The following is a 14,429-nucleotide window of genomic DNA, read 5'->3' on the forward strand; positions in this document are numbered from 1 at the left end:
AACAATGACTTGCAACTTTTGTAACAACACATTTCTGAGACTTGGCTGGTAGAAGTCACTTCGTTCCGGGGATGTTAGAACAAGTTGGGAATCATATGCACCATGTGTGAGATTTGTTTTGAAACAAAGAACAAGCTATTTGAATGAAACTATGGAGCATGGCGAATCGGTGGACTATATATGTATATACATATATTATTATTATTTATTATTTAGTTAAACATTCGTCAATAACTGAGGAATATATTCTAGGAATATTGAGTCAAAAAGCGGACTTGAAACGCACTTCCCAATAACTTCATGTTACTTACGATTATTAGTGGGACTGTCGTTGGGTGTACGTGGCAGTTTTCGTCGCCATGGCGCCTCCTCCTCGACTGGATGATGATCGGCGGCGTGGATTTGCTGATTGGGCTTGACATTCTCAGCTGCAAGTAAGAAGGCGATAAGCAAACCGGAGTTAAAACGAAATCTTTGATCAATCTATGGACAACTAAAGGGTTAGTGGCCTATTGGCGGGCTTAGCACACAGACAGGGATCGAAGAACACACACACAAACTCCTCAATTGGGACGCAAAACAAGTGCCTACTACCTTCGCTCTCGGATAGACTGGTCGAGTGTGAGCTTTCCGTGGAAGCGCTCAGCTCTTCTATGTCGCTTTCGGCGGCACCCTCGTCATTCTCCTGGCCACTGGCCACCATCAGGTCATCATCAACATCATCATTTAGATCATCGCCAGCATTGAGAATCGAAACCAAAGCAGCTTCGGCAGCTTCACTTGAACTGCTGCTGCTACTGGCAGCTGCAGTGTGCGTGATTTACAAGCAAAGACAATACACAAATAGAGAAATAGACACATACAGAAGGAGATGCAAGAGAAGAGATTTTCGGGGTGGCTACTGATGATGGATGATCGTGGATTCAGATGATGATAATGATGATGATGATGCAGGCAAATTAAACTGACTTAAAGGGACGAGAGGCAGTGGCAGTGGCAAATGTTTTGACGATTAAATGCTCCGATAACACAAGATTAGCGCGCATGAGAACCTAATCAGGATAATAAACAGGACGAACACAAGAGTGTGTGTGTTTATGTTTGTGTGCGAGAAATCAAAGAAAGCTATTCGATTATTATGCAGCCAAAGCACGATAACTGGTCATTATTGAGGCATACGCACCATCCTTTGTGGCATCTGTTCTCACTTCGACGCGCACCAGCTTCGTGGGCGTCTTGTCCACATGATTTTCAATCGCATCTGAGATTCTGCTAAATTGGATAAACATTTGTTTTAATTAGTTTCAGGTGTTAATTAACCATTTGAATGGTATTTTCACTAACCTGATTTGACTAGATGGTCGTCGCTTGTTGCGCTTGTTGGCACGCAGTTCTTCCAGGAATTTGACTATCTTGCGATCGGCCACATCAATGCAGGATTGGCCGGCATAGTTCCGAATATCCATATCGGCCAACGATTCAACGAGCATCTCAGCCGTCTCCCTTTGGCCCCAATGCGACGCGGCATGCAGTGGGGTCCAGCCATCATTATCCTGGCGATCCACATTGCCACGTCCAGCTAGGAGCAGGCTCAGCACTTTCGTATAACCTTTAGCAGCGGCCACATGAAGCGCTGTGGCACCCGTTTTTGGATGTGGCCTGTCTACCTCGGCGGCATCACTGCGTAGCCACTTCTTGGCATCATTCAGCATCGCCTGCTCCTCGGCCTTTCGAGCCTCCTCCACGTTGATGTTCAGCTCCTGCACCATCTTCTCCATGTAGTCAATCATGCCCATGTGTTGTACATCGATGGCTAGATCCAAGGCCAGATCCCCATCGCTGTTTACAGCGGCTACATCGGCGCCGTTTTCCACCAAATACCGAGCTATGCTCACAAAGCTGCAAGAGAGGATTAATAAATGTTAAAGAAATGGATTTATGTGAAATAATAAGCATAAACTCACCCGCATGAGGCAGTGGCATGTAGTGGCGTCCAGCCCTCATTATCCTGTCGATTAATATCGGCACCACGCTTCACCAGAAACTCCACCATGTCTAGATTGTCGTCAATGCAGGCCTATAAAAGATATAATAAGGTATTGTGGGTTAATGAACTGTGCGAGAGTTTTTATATAAGGGTTGTCTGGGAGCAACATTGAATTAAAGGTTAAATACTAATAAAAGACATATCGTCATGTGAAATTGTTATCTTTTGCAGATAGCATTTAGTTAAAACGACCACAATAAAGTCAATTTAAGAGATATCAAACAATAGAATGTTGTGAAAAAGATATGTTACAAAAACGTAACATAGATGGAGGGAATATAAATACCAATGTATTGTTAAACTTCATCTAAAATGGCGTTGATTTAATACATCAAAAAAGTATTACAATATTGATTATTTAATCCCATAAGTATTTTAAAATAAAAGGTAAATAAATAAGATCAATGTTTCAAAAATGTTCTCTATAGAAAATATTATAATTATAAGCTTAAAATAAGTCATAATGGAATGTCTGAAGATACTTAAAGACGACAAACCTATGCCAATTTTATCGCTGGAATAAAACACCTTCTAGATAACAATTCTTTGAAATTTAAAAGGGAAGTCTCATCGATAAAAGGTCAAAACCATAACCAATAATCCTTGAAACTGTTGTTCTACTTTTGCCAAAATGAGATTTATTTACATTTTCTTAAGGCCAGACAAACAATTCCATTTCCCAAACGAAAAAATCGTAAAAATCTTTTGCATTTCGCATCCTGTCCCGTTGCCAGTGCATTAAAAGTTGAATCAACTTTCGTAGAAGAGAGTTTTCGTATCGTCTGATTTCATTTTGTGATTTTATAAGAGCTAGTCGAATGTTTTAAAGGAAAAATTGTGTGTTTATCTTGCTAAAACGTTAAAGTAAACACACGGTCAGTGAGTGAGTCTCCAGCGTGGTTGGGTTGTTTATGCGGATTTCCGCTGAACCCGCCTAGACATCTTCATTTGGTTGTTGGTCGGTCGTTGGGTCTGGGTCTGGATGGTTGATGGCATATGCACAGTACCGTGCGCGATGATATCATCGCCAGCGCGACTCTGGCGCTTCTTTTGGGCCGTTGCTGCTATCTGTTCTGAAGAAGAACCCCCATCACCAGTCCGATTTCGACTCTGACTCCGACACCGAACCCAACCCAACCCACCAACACCACCACCATTGGACTCGGCCCCATAACAATGTCGAGTCGAGACGACAACGCCTCGCCTCGTAGTTGCAAATGCCGATAAGCATTCTTTGGCGCAAAAGCAACAGCAAAGTCGAAAGAAAAGAAAGTAAAAGATGAGGCCCACAACAAAAGGCGCCAAACTCTATTCTATCAATGCACAGCAAGAAATAACACAAAACACACACTTTATATACTATATAATACCCCAAAAAGTTCTTATCTATGAGAATTCAAGGTTGTAGCTGGCAAATAATTATCAAAATTTCTCTATTAACATATTTTGCGTATCAAAAAAGGTTTATAATCTTATCGTTTTTGATATGGAGATATTGGGAAAAGGTTTCTAATTAGAACTGAAAAAATATGAGGGTCTTTGTGCTTAAGTTTTTAACATTAATAGAAACATTAAAGAAATCCTATTATAGTAAGACATATTTAATACAGAAAATATTTAATGAAAAAAATTAAATAGCATTCAAACTTATAAGAAAAGATTTAATTTTACTCCATAGGTGATGTGTTTAAAGCACAGGTTATAAAATAATAATAAATATGTTGTAAAACCTGAGATAAAAGCCCTAACTGCCCTAGTTCAAACTCAAGCTCTTTATAAAAAAAAAAAAAAAAAAATTAAATAAATTATTAAGGCACTATGTAAGTTCTAGTTCTGCGAATAAACCATGGTTGAGTTATTGATACCCTTTCTTTTAATATATTAAAATTGTAGTTTTATTTTTTCCATGTGTATTTCCCCCATCTCTTCCCCCTTCCCCTAGATAACGTGTAACATTTGAGGAGTGGGGCTATTATAAAAAAAATCAAATGACCAATTCTTCTCTCTTTCGCTCTGTCTCTATCTCTCTTTCTCTGTCATTCACTTCTTTTATTTTTCCTTTTTTTCTCGGCATATGTTAATTCAAATTTTTTTACTGGCTGAGCTTTAAAGTGACTTTTTGCCGTTGCTTTTTGGCTTTTAAAATCCAAAAGCAATTTCCATTTCGCAGTAAAACGCATTAAAAAAAAAAAGAAGAAGGCTAGAAAGAAGAACAAATAAAAGAGTCAGAGGGGGAGAGAGTAAAAGAGAAGCCTACTGAGACAACGGGTGGGCCAAACAATTTGTAAATCTGGAACGCAGCCAATTAATTAATTATGAACAATTTTGATAAACGAGTAGCTGGAGGAGGAGGGGAAGGAGGAGGAGCCGGGGCTAGCAGGAGGAGGCAACGCCCACGCGTGACCATCCACAAATCGAGTCAACTCGACGACAATATGTCCAATGGCTTTGTGGTATGCAAACATTTTTGACATGAGCTATTCTCCATCAACAAATTCCCCAGACCTGAGCCTTTTAATGTCAGAGCAATGGATGGGATTCTACGCTATTTCAATTTCCATTTGCATTGCCAAAGCGAAAGGCGGCTAAAAGATACAAAATACGAAAAACAAATGAACAAAAAAAAGAAAAAAAATGCATGCTAAGTTTAGCCTTTTGTTTTGGCACGCCATTGAGCGGCATTTTCAGCCGCTGCACGCCAAATGTTATTCACCTCGTCGCAGCATTACGTATACGCCGCATAGGCCAGCACCGGCAGCGACTTGTTGAGACGGCTTTCAGACTCTCGGCCGCCCGCGCCGCCTGAGCAGCTTAGCGCGGCTCATTACGCGGTAGTTTTGCTAAGCGCCAAGCTCCCCTCCTATTTTTTCCAGTGCTTTATAAAGCCTCAATGCACATAATTCTGGCTTATAACTCAATAGCCTGGCTAATTCCTTTGATAAGGAGAGGAAATGTCGGGGGGCTAATGGGAGAACTTTATGGGTTAGCAGCATCAGTATTGTTATATCCTTTCAGGATTTATTTATGAGGTAAAAATAAATACGAAATAAACTGTAAGCCATGAATAAGGAATGGTATTACAAATACTATACTTAATTATTATAAGTTCATGTCTTATTTAATTTCTATTAGCAGATATATGTAATTATTTAAGAATTACTTTCTTATTTTCTTAAGAAACGTAACAACCATTGAATACTCCCATTCATTTTTATCATTTCCTATCATCAATTCAATTACTTTATTAATTTTATGTTTTTCTTTAATTCGTTATTAGGGTTTTATTTATTTCCTTAGTTCATTATTTATTAATTGATTAATTCCTAGTGCGACAAGTTCATTCTTATGTATATTTATTGCACTAGTCATGTAGTATATTTTTAAATCCAAAAAAAATTCTTGTTTTATTATTTTACTGAATTAAACTGAACATGATCAAATTATGATCAAGATTATTATTAACCCACATTTAAAGACTTTCTTTACTGATGCATATACTATATTATACACACATTATATTTCCCCTTGATTTGGCTATTAAAATACATAAAAGTTGAACCAATTTATTACATTTTAAAATACGCTTTAAAAAACATTCCTTGCCACCCATTGACCTGCCCTCGTTTATATCCGTTTAAGCAGCCAAATGTATATTATATATTCGATATACACGACTGAACGAACCGCTTGAGTTCAATAAATTACAAATTTGAATTAGCGCCACAAGATAAAAGTGCAAAGAATCTACATAAACCATATGATATATATCCCATACACACATATATATACTAGTATATATATGTAGACATGCTTATATCCCACCGATTTCGAGGCATTTGCTCTGTGTGAAATGTTCTAGCAAAGCCTTCAAGCAATTTTCTTTCCCCTTTTCATTTTTGAGTAAAAGTTCTCATATATCTCAATCGGGTTTGTTGCCACTAAAAATGCTTGGCATATTTTTTGCCAAATTGTATAACGATTTATATAGCTTCAAATTGTTGTTGTTTTTTCTACTTTTAATACCTTACTGGACCAGGTGGGGCCAATACATCTGCTACTACTACTGGGTCTGGTGAGTGCGGAAAAGTGTGAAAAATAATGAACACAAACGATTTCAAAATGAGAAAATAAACAAGATAGAAGAAAAACCAAACGGAAACAAGAATCTAGACAATTTCCTTACGATTTCAAAGATTTATGGGATATAGATATTTGAGTTATATATTGCCAAGTTTTAGTTTTATACATTAATAAGGAAACAATTATAAGTAAAGAGAGTTATAAGTTTTAGTAGATAAATGATTATTATACCCTTTCAGGGTATTATAATTTCAGTCAGAAGGTTCCAACGCAGTGATCAGTAAGTATCTATGACCAGTAGGTAACTATGATCAGTAAGTAACTATGATCAGTAAGTATCTATGATCAGTAAATAACTATGATCATTAATATTAAGACTTATATATATAATTAACTATAAGCAGTAAGTAACTCTGAACAGAAAGTATCTATGACCAGTAAGTATCAATGAACATTAAGTATGTATGATCAGTCACTAACTTTGAACCATAATAAACAATGACTTGCAACTTTTGTAACAACACTTTTCTGATTCTTGGCTGGTAGAAGTCACTTCGTTCCGGGGATGTTAGAACAAGTTGGGAATCATATGCACAGATGTGCGAGATTTGTTTTGGAACAAATTTAAGAGCAAACTATTTGAATGAAACTATGGAGTTATTATTCTATATAATTTTACTAGTATATAAGTCGAAGCATGGCGCATCGGTGGACTATATATATACATATATAGTTCTTTTATATTAATCTAGAATAGTTTAATAATTAGTTTATATTAATCTAGAATAGTTGAATAATAGTTTTGTCCTACGAATCAAATGTATTATTACTTGGTATTTTGTAAACCGTCTTATCATTTAAATGCTTATTTACTTAAGATTGCATTTCAAGTTTGAAAAAGTTGTCTTGATAATCGTCTTCCTAACATGCTGGACTATACTCTTAATTTGCAGAAATTATTACTTGATAAAAAAAAAACATTGGAAATGAGTAAATATGAATCATTATTATATCCAGACATTGAAAATTTCCTTCTAAAACATAAATAAATTTACAGTCGGAACTTTTACTTAATCATTTCCTTTTTTTCCCTGCTATATCGTACATATAGGATTCACAATTTCTGTGGTCAACTATTTCTGGACCCATGTCGTCATAGTTGGTCAAGTAAGAATAGTATTTTCCTTATAGTTCCCGCTGTTTTCTATAGTTTATCCATGGAAACAGCTCACAGAATTCAAATCGTCTGTGAGCGGCGCGTGCAGGCAAAATGTATAATAATTATTATAATCGGGACGGGCGGTGGTAGCGGTGTTAGGAATTGGCAACCAGAAATCCATGAAAAGCAAAAGAAAATAATACAAAAGAATACAAAAAGCAGAGGAGAGGAGAGACCGGCCTAACTCGGTTGTAAAATGAAACATTTTTTAATGGCACACATTTTGTAGCCGCTCGAAATGGTATTATGCAACGCACACACATCAGATACAGATACAGGCCAGAGCTACAGATACAGATACTGGCAATGCGGACTGCAGACATCACATCAAATTGTATCTGGCATAGAGGCGAATTTTCATTTTGATCATTTTCATTCGCCAGCGGCAGACACCAGCATCAGCATCAGGCATCGTTTGTTATTTTGGGTGTAAAACACGAAACGAGAAATAAATCAAATCAAGTGTAGCGACCGCAACCATTTATATACACCAATATGTTATGTACATACATACAAACATACTGCCGAATCTTGAGGATATTCTCTATTCGATTTCTATATGTATCTGTATCTGTATCTGTAGCTCCGGCTGTGGCTGTATCTGTATCTGTCCGATCGGCCAACAGTGCGTCTCAACAGCTGTCCGTCCCGTCAGTCCGTCAAGAACCGGGCCAAGGTTAGAAAACACGTCAATAAAGCGCGTTAGCAAATCTCATGAGTGTGTCTGTTTCTGTTTATTTGGGAAAACTCACGCAGCTTTTCCAAGCTGCAAAAAAACCAAAAAAATAAAAAACTCCCCACTTCAGGACTCGTCATCAATTCCCAGCTCACGATCGTCATGTCAACGGATCTCGGACAATTGTTACGATTATTATGCATTCAACTCTAACTATAGCTCAATTTGAGAGAAATCTTGACAAAATAATTTCTTAATTTATGCGGCGCCAGTCAGTCCTCTTTTCTATATAAAAACTAAATCGAAATATATCAATTGCTAATTGGCACAAATATATGTGTATAAATCAATTCTTAATTTGAGCAAATCATTGGTAGAATCTGATTAAGGAAGAAACATAGATTGGCACTCAAGGGAGTCCGAAAACCAGATTTAATAGCCAAAGAAGATTCAATACAAAAGACTAAATTAACCAAATCAAAGCTTAGAATTTGGCTTGTCAAATAAATAAACTGATTAATTTAGCTTACTGATAAAGTGACTGCCTTTGGGAAAGGTCGGAATCAGCAGAAACTAAACGAAATGTATTTATAAATACACTATCACAAGATACTTCCTCCATGATTCAAGTAAATATTATTAGCACACTCGATATAAATTAAGACATCAAAAGCCCACGTATTTCCAAAATATTCCAATTATAACATATTCTCTACATTCACAACTAAATTCATGTGTAAAATGTGAAGACCATGAAACACGCGTATCTGAATCTTTAAAAGATTTTTAAAAAAGAACCAGCCATTATCCTTGAACTGTTTATATAAAATGTAAATATATCTGAAGCGCTTTGTATAAAACGACGGTAATTTATTGCAATTTCTTTGATAATTCCCCACATGTCCCCCAGCGAGTTTGAACGTCAATGCACCGCCAAGAGCCTGTAGGCCAAAAAGCAAAATCAAAGTCAGCCAATGGCATGGATACACGGTCACTTGCAGTCCCCCCAACCATCCCGCTTTCTATCTGCCTCTCCATCAGTCAACATCATTCGTATAAAGTCCAAGGTAGCTGCACAGTGGGACCAAACCACGGAAAGGATATAGCACATTTAATTTGTATAGGATTTTTGATCTCTTTTGTGGTATTTAAATATTTAAATAGTAATAGAGGTTTAGTTATTTACTGAATCATTTATCTTTAAAACATTAGTTATAGCTTTTAGCGTTAAATTCCAGCCTTAAGTTGGGTCTAAGTTGATTAGCATATGCTTAGCAGGCAAGCTTAAAGTCAAGCCTGGTTACTTAGTAGTTGTTATTATAAATAAGAGGCTTGACAAACCAAGCAAAGTTTACTTGTTTATTTTAAAAATTGTATTCTGAATTTTTATAAACGAAATAGTCATATTTTGTATACCAAAAATATGCTTGTAAATATAAACAATAAATTAGCAGCGACCTAAACTGATACCAATTTGCAAAGTTTTTCAAACTCAGAGCAATTTATATTAAATAAATAAATACAAAATAAACATAATAGAATATATATAAACATTTTTAAGCTGATATTAATCTGATGCTTTGATAGGCAGATACAAATTTCGCCAGCTATTCAAGTTTGATTAGTGGGTTTTTAATAAGAGTACAATTAATATTTGTTTTAAATTAAAAAGTACCCACATTTATCCATACATTAGACACCACTGTGGGCCTATCCCGTCTGCAGCAATCGTGTCGCATGCCATTGAAAATGTGGTGCAGGTGCGGCGCCACTCATGAATGGAAGGCCCAAAACATTGGACATATAAAAATATATATTTATATATGGCATATACATATGTGGCCTATGCCAAAAGAAAAGCAAACTCCCAAGCTAGTGAGGGGGCGGATTCCTCCTTCTTCTTCTGCCACCATTAAAGACTTGTAAGTGCCGGCGATAAGATAATTATTTTAATAAATGCATTCGAAATTCTGCTCTGCGGTTGAGCAAAAAAAAAAAAAACGACAACAACAGCAAGTGAAGCAAATAGCCGCAGGTTGCGACCGCACTTGCACCGCGTACAATGTGCCAGGTAATTCAAAACGTTTGCACTGTTGTTCCCATTGTAATATTATTATTATTATTATCATTATTGTGTTGTAGCTGGTATTGCTGTGTAATTACAGTGCACTCCCAGACAACGAATCCACCTCCTCCCACCTCGTTCTCCTCCTCATCATCACTATTCCCCTCGTGAGGCAAATTAGCATCTGGTTAACAAGTGCGCCGCGGTTAAACGGTGAAAATCTATGACTCTTTGCTAGCGCAGCATAATTAGAATCAATTATAATGAATTGGAGCACACAGTGAGTGCCAGATGGGAGTGGACACGAGAACTGGCATATAATAATGAATTCGATTTATTTTTTAATGGATATTTTGTTGTTTTGGGTTGCATTTTTGAGGAGAAATCACAAATGACATTATATATTTTTAATCAATTTCGAATATCCTAATATTTTCACTAAATTCACATATTTAATCAAATTAATGACTGAAAAACTTTAAATAAACCAACATCAAAATAATGGTAATATTATTTGTTCAAATATTGTTACTAAACCTTTGAATACCTCAAATATTATTCCAACATTCACCACAAATCTGATCAAATATAACAGAAATTTGTTAACTCGAAAAAAGGCAAAAAGAAATATATTACTACTACTAAATACATTTTTTTTTCCTTTTGGCAACAGGCATCATTAAATTTTTTTTCGACGAGACAAACAAATGTGAGGAAAAATGAAAATGATTTTGCGAAAATCTTTTTGGGTTCCTCAATATGTAAACTCGCTTTCATGTGTGTCTGTGTATTGTATGTTTTTCTTGGCTGTTAAAAATAGAAAAATTGTTGTATTTTTCTTATTTAATGCTTTAGCCTGTTGCCGCTTTTCGCTGTTTCTGGCTGTTGGCTGTTGTTCTGGGCATTTTTTCGACTTGTAAATCGTCGGCTTGCATTAGGCATACGTTTGTTGTATTTGTTAATATTCGAATTGTTGTTGCGGCGGCGGTGTTGAAACCGCAGAGAGAGAGAGAGAGAGAGCGTGCACTAAATACGCAACAAAAACAATAGTTGAGGCGTCTAGAGAACAGCGCTTTACAGTGGGTGCAAACGAATTTCTGGATAGAAAATTGACCTTGACTGAAGCAGGAAATTTCTATTAGAATTTCAACTAAAAATATTACCTAAAATTTATTTTCAAACTCTTAATGAATGGAATATACAGTTAAAAGAGACAGTTTTCCTCTGGCATACCATTTTTTGTTGTTTTTATCTTTAAAAATATTCTTTTAAAGACCAATTTGTAGTATTTTTGCTGCTTTTTAATGAATTATATAATATTTATTGCTCATTTTTCTATTGAATATTAATATTTTAATTTATTCAATGGCATAATCCACAGTCCGGACCCACGTCAGCACCACAGTTGGACGCAACAGTGTCGAAATTGCAGCCCCCGAACGCCGCCCCTTGTAATCTCCACCACCCCCTCCTCAGCCTGGTCGCGTGATCGCAATTGCAGCCGACTGACGCAACTTCTGGCCCCCTTCTAAACATATAGAAATAAACGGTCTATTGCCATAGGGGATGTAAAAGGGATGTACACATACATAAGTACATACATAATTAATAGAATGGAAAATACACCTGATGCAGCATGCTTCTTTTTCATTTTGCGTGTGCCGCCACCTTAATCGTTTACAAGAATCAACAATGCACTGTAACTTATTCAAAATTCTTTACAAAATGTATATATTTTTAAAGTTAAGTATCCATAACTAAAATTATAATATCCTGGATGGGATTAAAATAAAATAACTGCCGGTTATTCTTAGCCAAAATGCAAAAGTAAACCAGTTTTAATTAAAATGTAAGGTTAATATTTGCCTTTATCTTGAAAAAGAATCAATTATACAAATTGTTAGGTATTAAATGTATGACAAATCCAAATTGTCTATTTATAATGTAATTTGTATGTATTTATCAAGTTTAAATAACTTCAAAGATTGATATTATTGTTTTATATTCAATTATGCTCATAAATTCATAAATAATTGGCAAAGCAAACAGTTTTTTCAGTCGATCCTGACTTTAATAGTTTAATAAATTCTTTAATAAAATAATAGACTCATAGTAAAGCGCTTTTCCCAAACAAAATATTAAAGAATCTCCTTTTCAAATCAACTTTTACCAATCAACTATTAAAGATCTAATTTCTAAAATATAAAAAATCCTCGCAAAAATATCTAAAAAACTGATATAAATCACAAAAGCAAAGTTCACAAAGAAAACTCACCTGATGCAGAGCGGTGAGACCATCCACATTGGCCGTGTTAATGTCGGCGCCCTGATCAAGCAGCATTATGACCTCATCCTTGTCGCCGGATAGGCAGGCGGCCAGGAAGACGCAGCCGGAGCTAAACTTGATCCTACGGCCGTGCTCGTGGCGGGGCGTGGGAGCGGCGCGGTTGGTGTCGGACTCCTCCCAGCGTTTAAGCTGCTCCGCCCGCTTCATCACCGCCGAATTGCTGCGCGCGTCCAGCGAAGACATCTCGAAGGATCTCGATCTCGATTTGGATTTTGATCACTTTTTCCGTGGAATTGAGGCGGCGATGGGAGGAACGCGCCGTTGCGTACACGTACTCCTTGCTGCTCGCTTTCTTGTTATTGTTATTGCGATTGCGCTTTTTTCTTTATATTTTCTTGGTTGTTTTGTTGTTTCCACTGGGAATTGGATTTGATTTTGCACTATTTATAGAAAATGCTTCACACTTTCGATTTTCGATCACAACTATACACTTGTGTTTGTACTGCCGCTGCTTCTTCTCCTGCTTGCTGATTATTATTATTTTTCGATATTTATTTTTCTATTTTTCCCACTCTGCGTGCGTGTGCATGTGTGCGTGCGTTTTATCAGCCAACTTCTTGGTGTTCCTTTCCCACTCACTCACACAGAGGCGAAAATCGGGCTCTCTCGTTTTGTTGCCGTTTCAACGCGCACCTTTTTTTAGTTGCAATAACAATAAATAATTGCTCTAAAGTTGGAGCGAGAAAGAGAGAAGAGGCACGGAGTTGTATACGGTATAACGGAGCTTCTTTACGAATAGAGTAAACTAAAACAGTAGCTAAAACATTTAAGAAATACTTGGTTAGTTTAAACTTGTTGGTTGGCTTGTTTTTTCACTTTGTTTATCATCCGCGGCCTGCCTCGCTCTCTCTCCCTCTTGCTCGCTCACACACACCCGTGCAGGGCTTGCATACGCCGTATATGTGTGTGTGTTACCAATTTGACATAAATTCAACAGCCGCGACGAGCAAATAGAACGAAAATGGGTGCCGCGAGCTTTTTCCACGCACAAATCCCGTTGCTGGCGTAATTTTATGTAATTCTAGTGCCCCAAAACCTCCGAATCGCCGTGTAATTATGTAAAGGCATTTTCCACATCACACACACACACAAGCGCGTACTTGCACACGCACGTAGAGAAAATTGCAGCAGAAACTTTTCACAACGCGCAAGAACCGAAGAAAACGCACCTTTCCCCGCAATTCCCGTGCTCGGGGGCTCTCGCGTGGCTCGGTGGTGCGGCGCTCCTCTTTTTCCAATTTTTTAATTTGTTTTGGTCGCGGCTGCTATTATTTATAATTTTTGTGTGGCCGATTTTCGATTTTTTTGGCTTGTTGATCTTTTTGCGCTGGTCACTCTGAAATTCGGAGCTGTTAGTTAACATTTTACATCTTAAGCGTCCGGAAAGCCCTTCTACACGTTTACAGATGCATTGGGTCAATTTCTTATTTTTAGGGTAGAATTCTCATGTAGGAGGTAGAATTTCTATGTAGGAAGTACAATTCATTAACAGATTCGCTCTCTTCTCTTTCGTTGGCTCTCGGGTGGATGTTAAGAGAATTTTCTTTCGTTGGCTGTCGGGTGTCAGATCGATTTTGGTTGTTTAAAATATATCCAAATACCACTATATTAAAAAAAATGTTTATGGTTTATTTTTATGTTGTGTTTCTGGTCACTCTGAATTCTGTAATTCAGAATTAACATTTCACATTTTACACGTTTACAGATACATGAAGAATTATAATGTAGAAATTAAAATTAATTAACAGAATGAGCGTAAATTATATCGATATATCGAGATTTAGTTTGCGCAAATATCGATTTTGCGACAAGGGTATTTTTTATGGCCATATGCTGGTCACACAAACTTAACAGAGCTAACAGAATTTTACACATTTACTGATACTTGGGTAGAAATCTCAATACGTATTGAAACAACGTAACGTAAGTATAATGTGGTCTTACCTAACGTAAGATACATCGATGTTGTAATTTACTTTGAAATATTTTGTTTGA

General features: G+C 36.8%; 1 protein-coding gene across 42 annotated transcripts in view; it reads right to left on the reverse strand.

The window, feature by feature from the left end:
• Mbs (Myosin binding subunit) overlaps positions 1–14,059 on the reverse strand; it is a 34,125-nt gene extending 20,066 nt beyond the window's left edge. For 18 of the 42 annotated variants that reach the window (XR_015271818.1, XR_015271815.1, XM_086833180.1 and 15 more), the window contains exons 1-6: positions 13,604–14,010; positions 12,363–12,901; positions 1,965–2,077; positions 1,345–1,899; positions 1,184–1,269; positions 312–428 (exon numbers count right to left, since the gene is read on the reverse strand). Coding sequence is in view for 38 of the 42 variants with exons in the window: in XM_086833180.1 (XP_086689306.1) it covers positions 312–428; positions 1,184–1,269; positions 1,345–1,899; positions 1,965–2,077; positions 12,363–12,617 (1,126 nt within the window). In the remaining 4 variants the exon portion in view is untranslated. Of the gene's footprint in view, positions 1–311; positions 429–1,183; positions 1,273–1,344; positions 1,900–1,964; positions 2,078–12,362; positions 13,068–13,603 lie in introns of all 42 variants that reach the window. The other 24 variants (XR_015271816.1, XR_015271817.1, XM_086833179.1 and 21 more) reach the window with 3 other exon arrangements.
• Positions 14,060–14,429: the final 370 nt, after the last annotated feature.

The sequence above is a fragment of the Drosophila serrata genome, unplaced genomic scaffold (genome assembly GCF_035046125.1).
Source record: "Drosophila serrata isolate PLE 108 unplaced genomic scaffold, ASM3504612v1 contig_272, whole genome shotgun sequence".
Lineage (NCBI taxonomy): Eukaryota > Metazoa > Arthropoda > Insecta > Diptera > Drosophilidae > Drosophila > Drosophila serrata.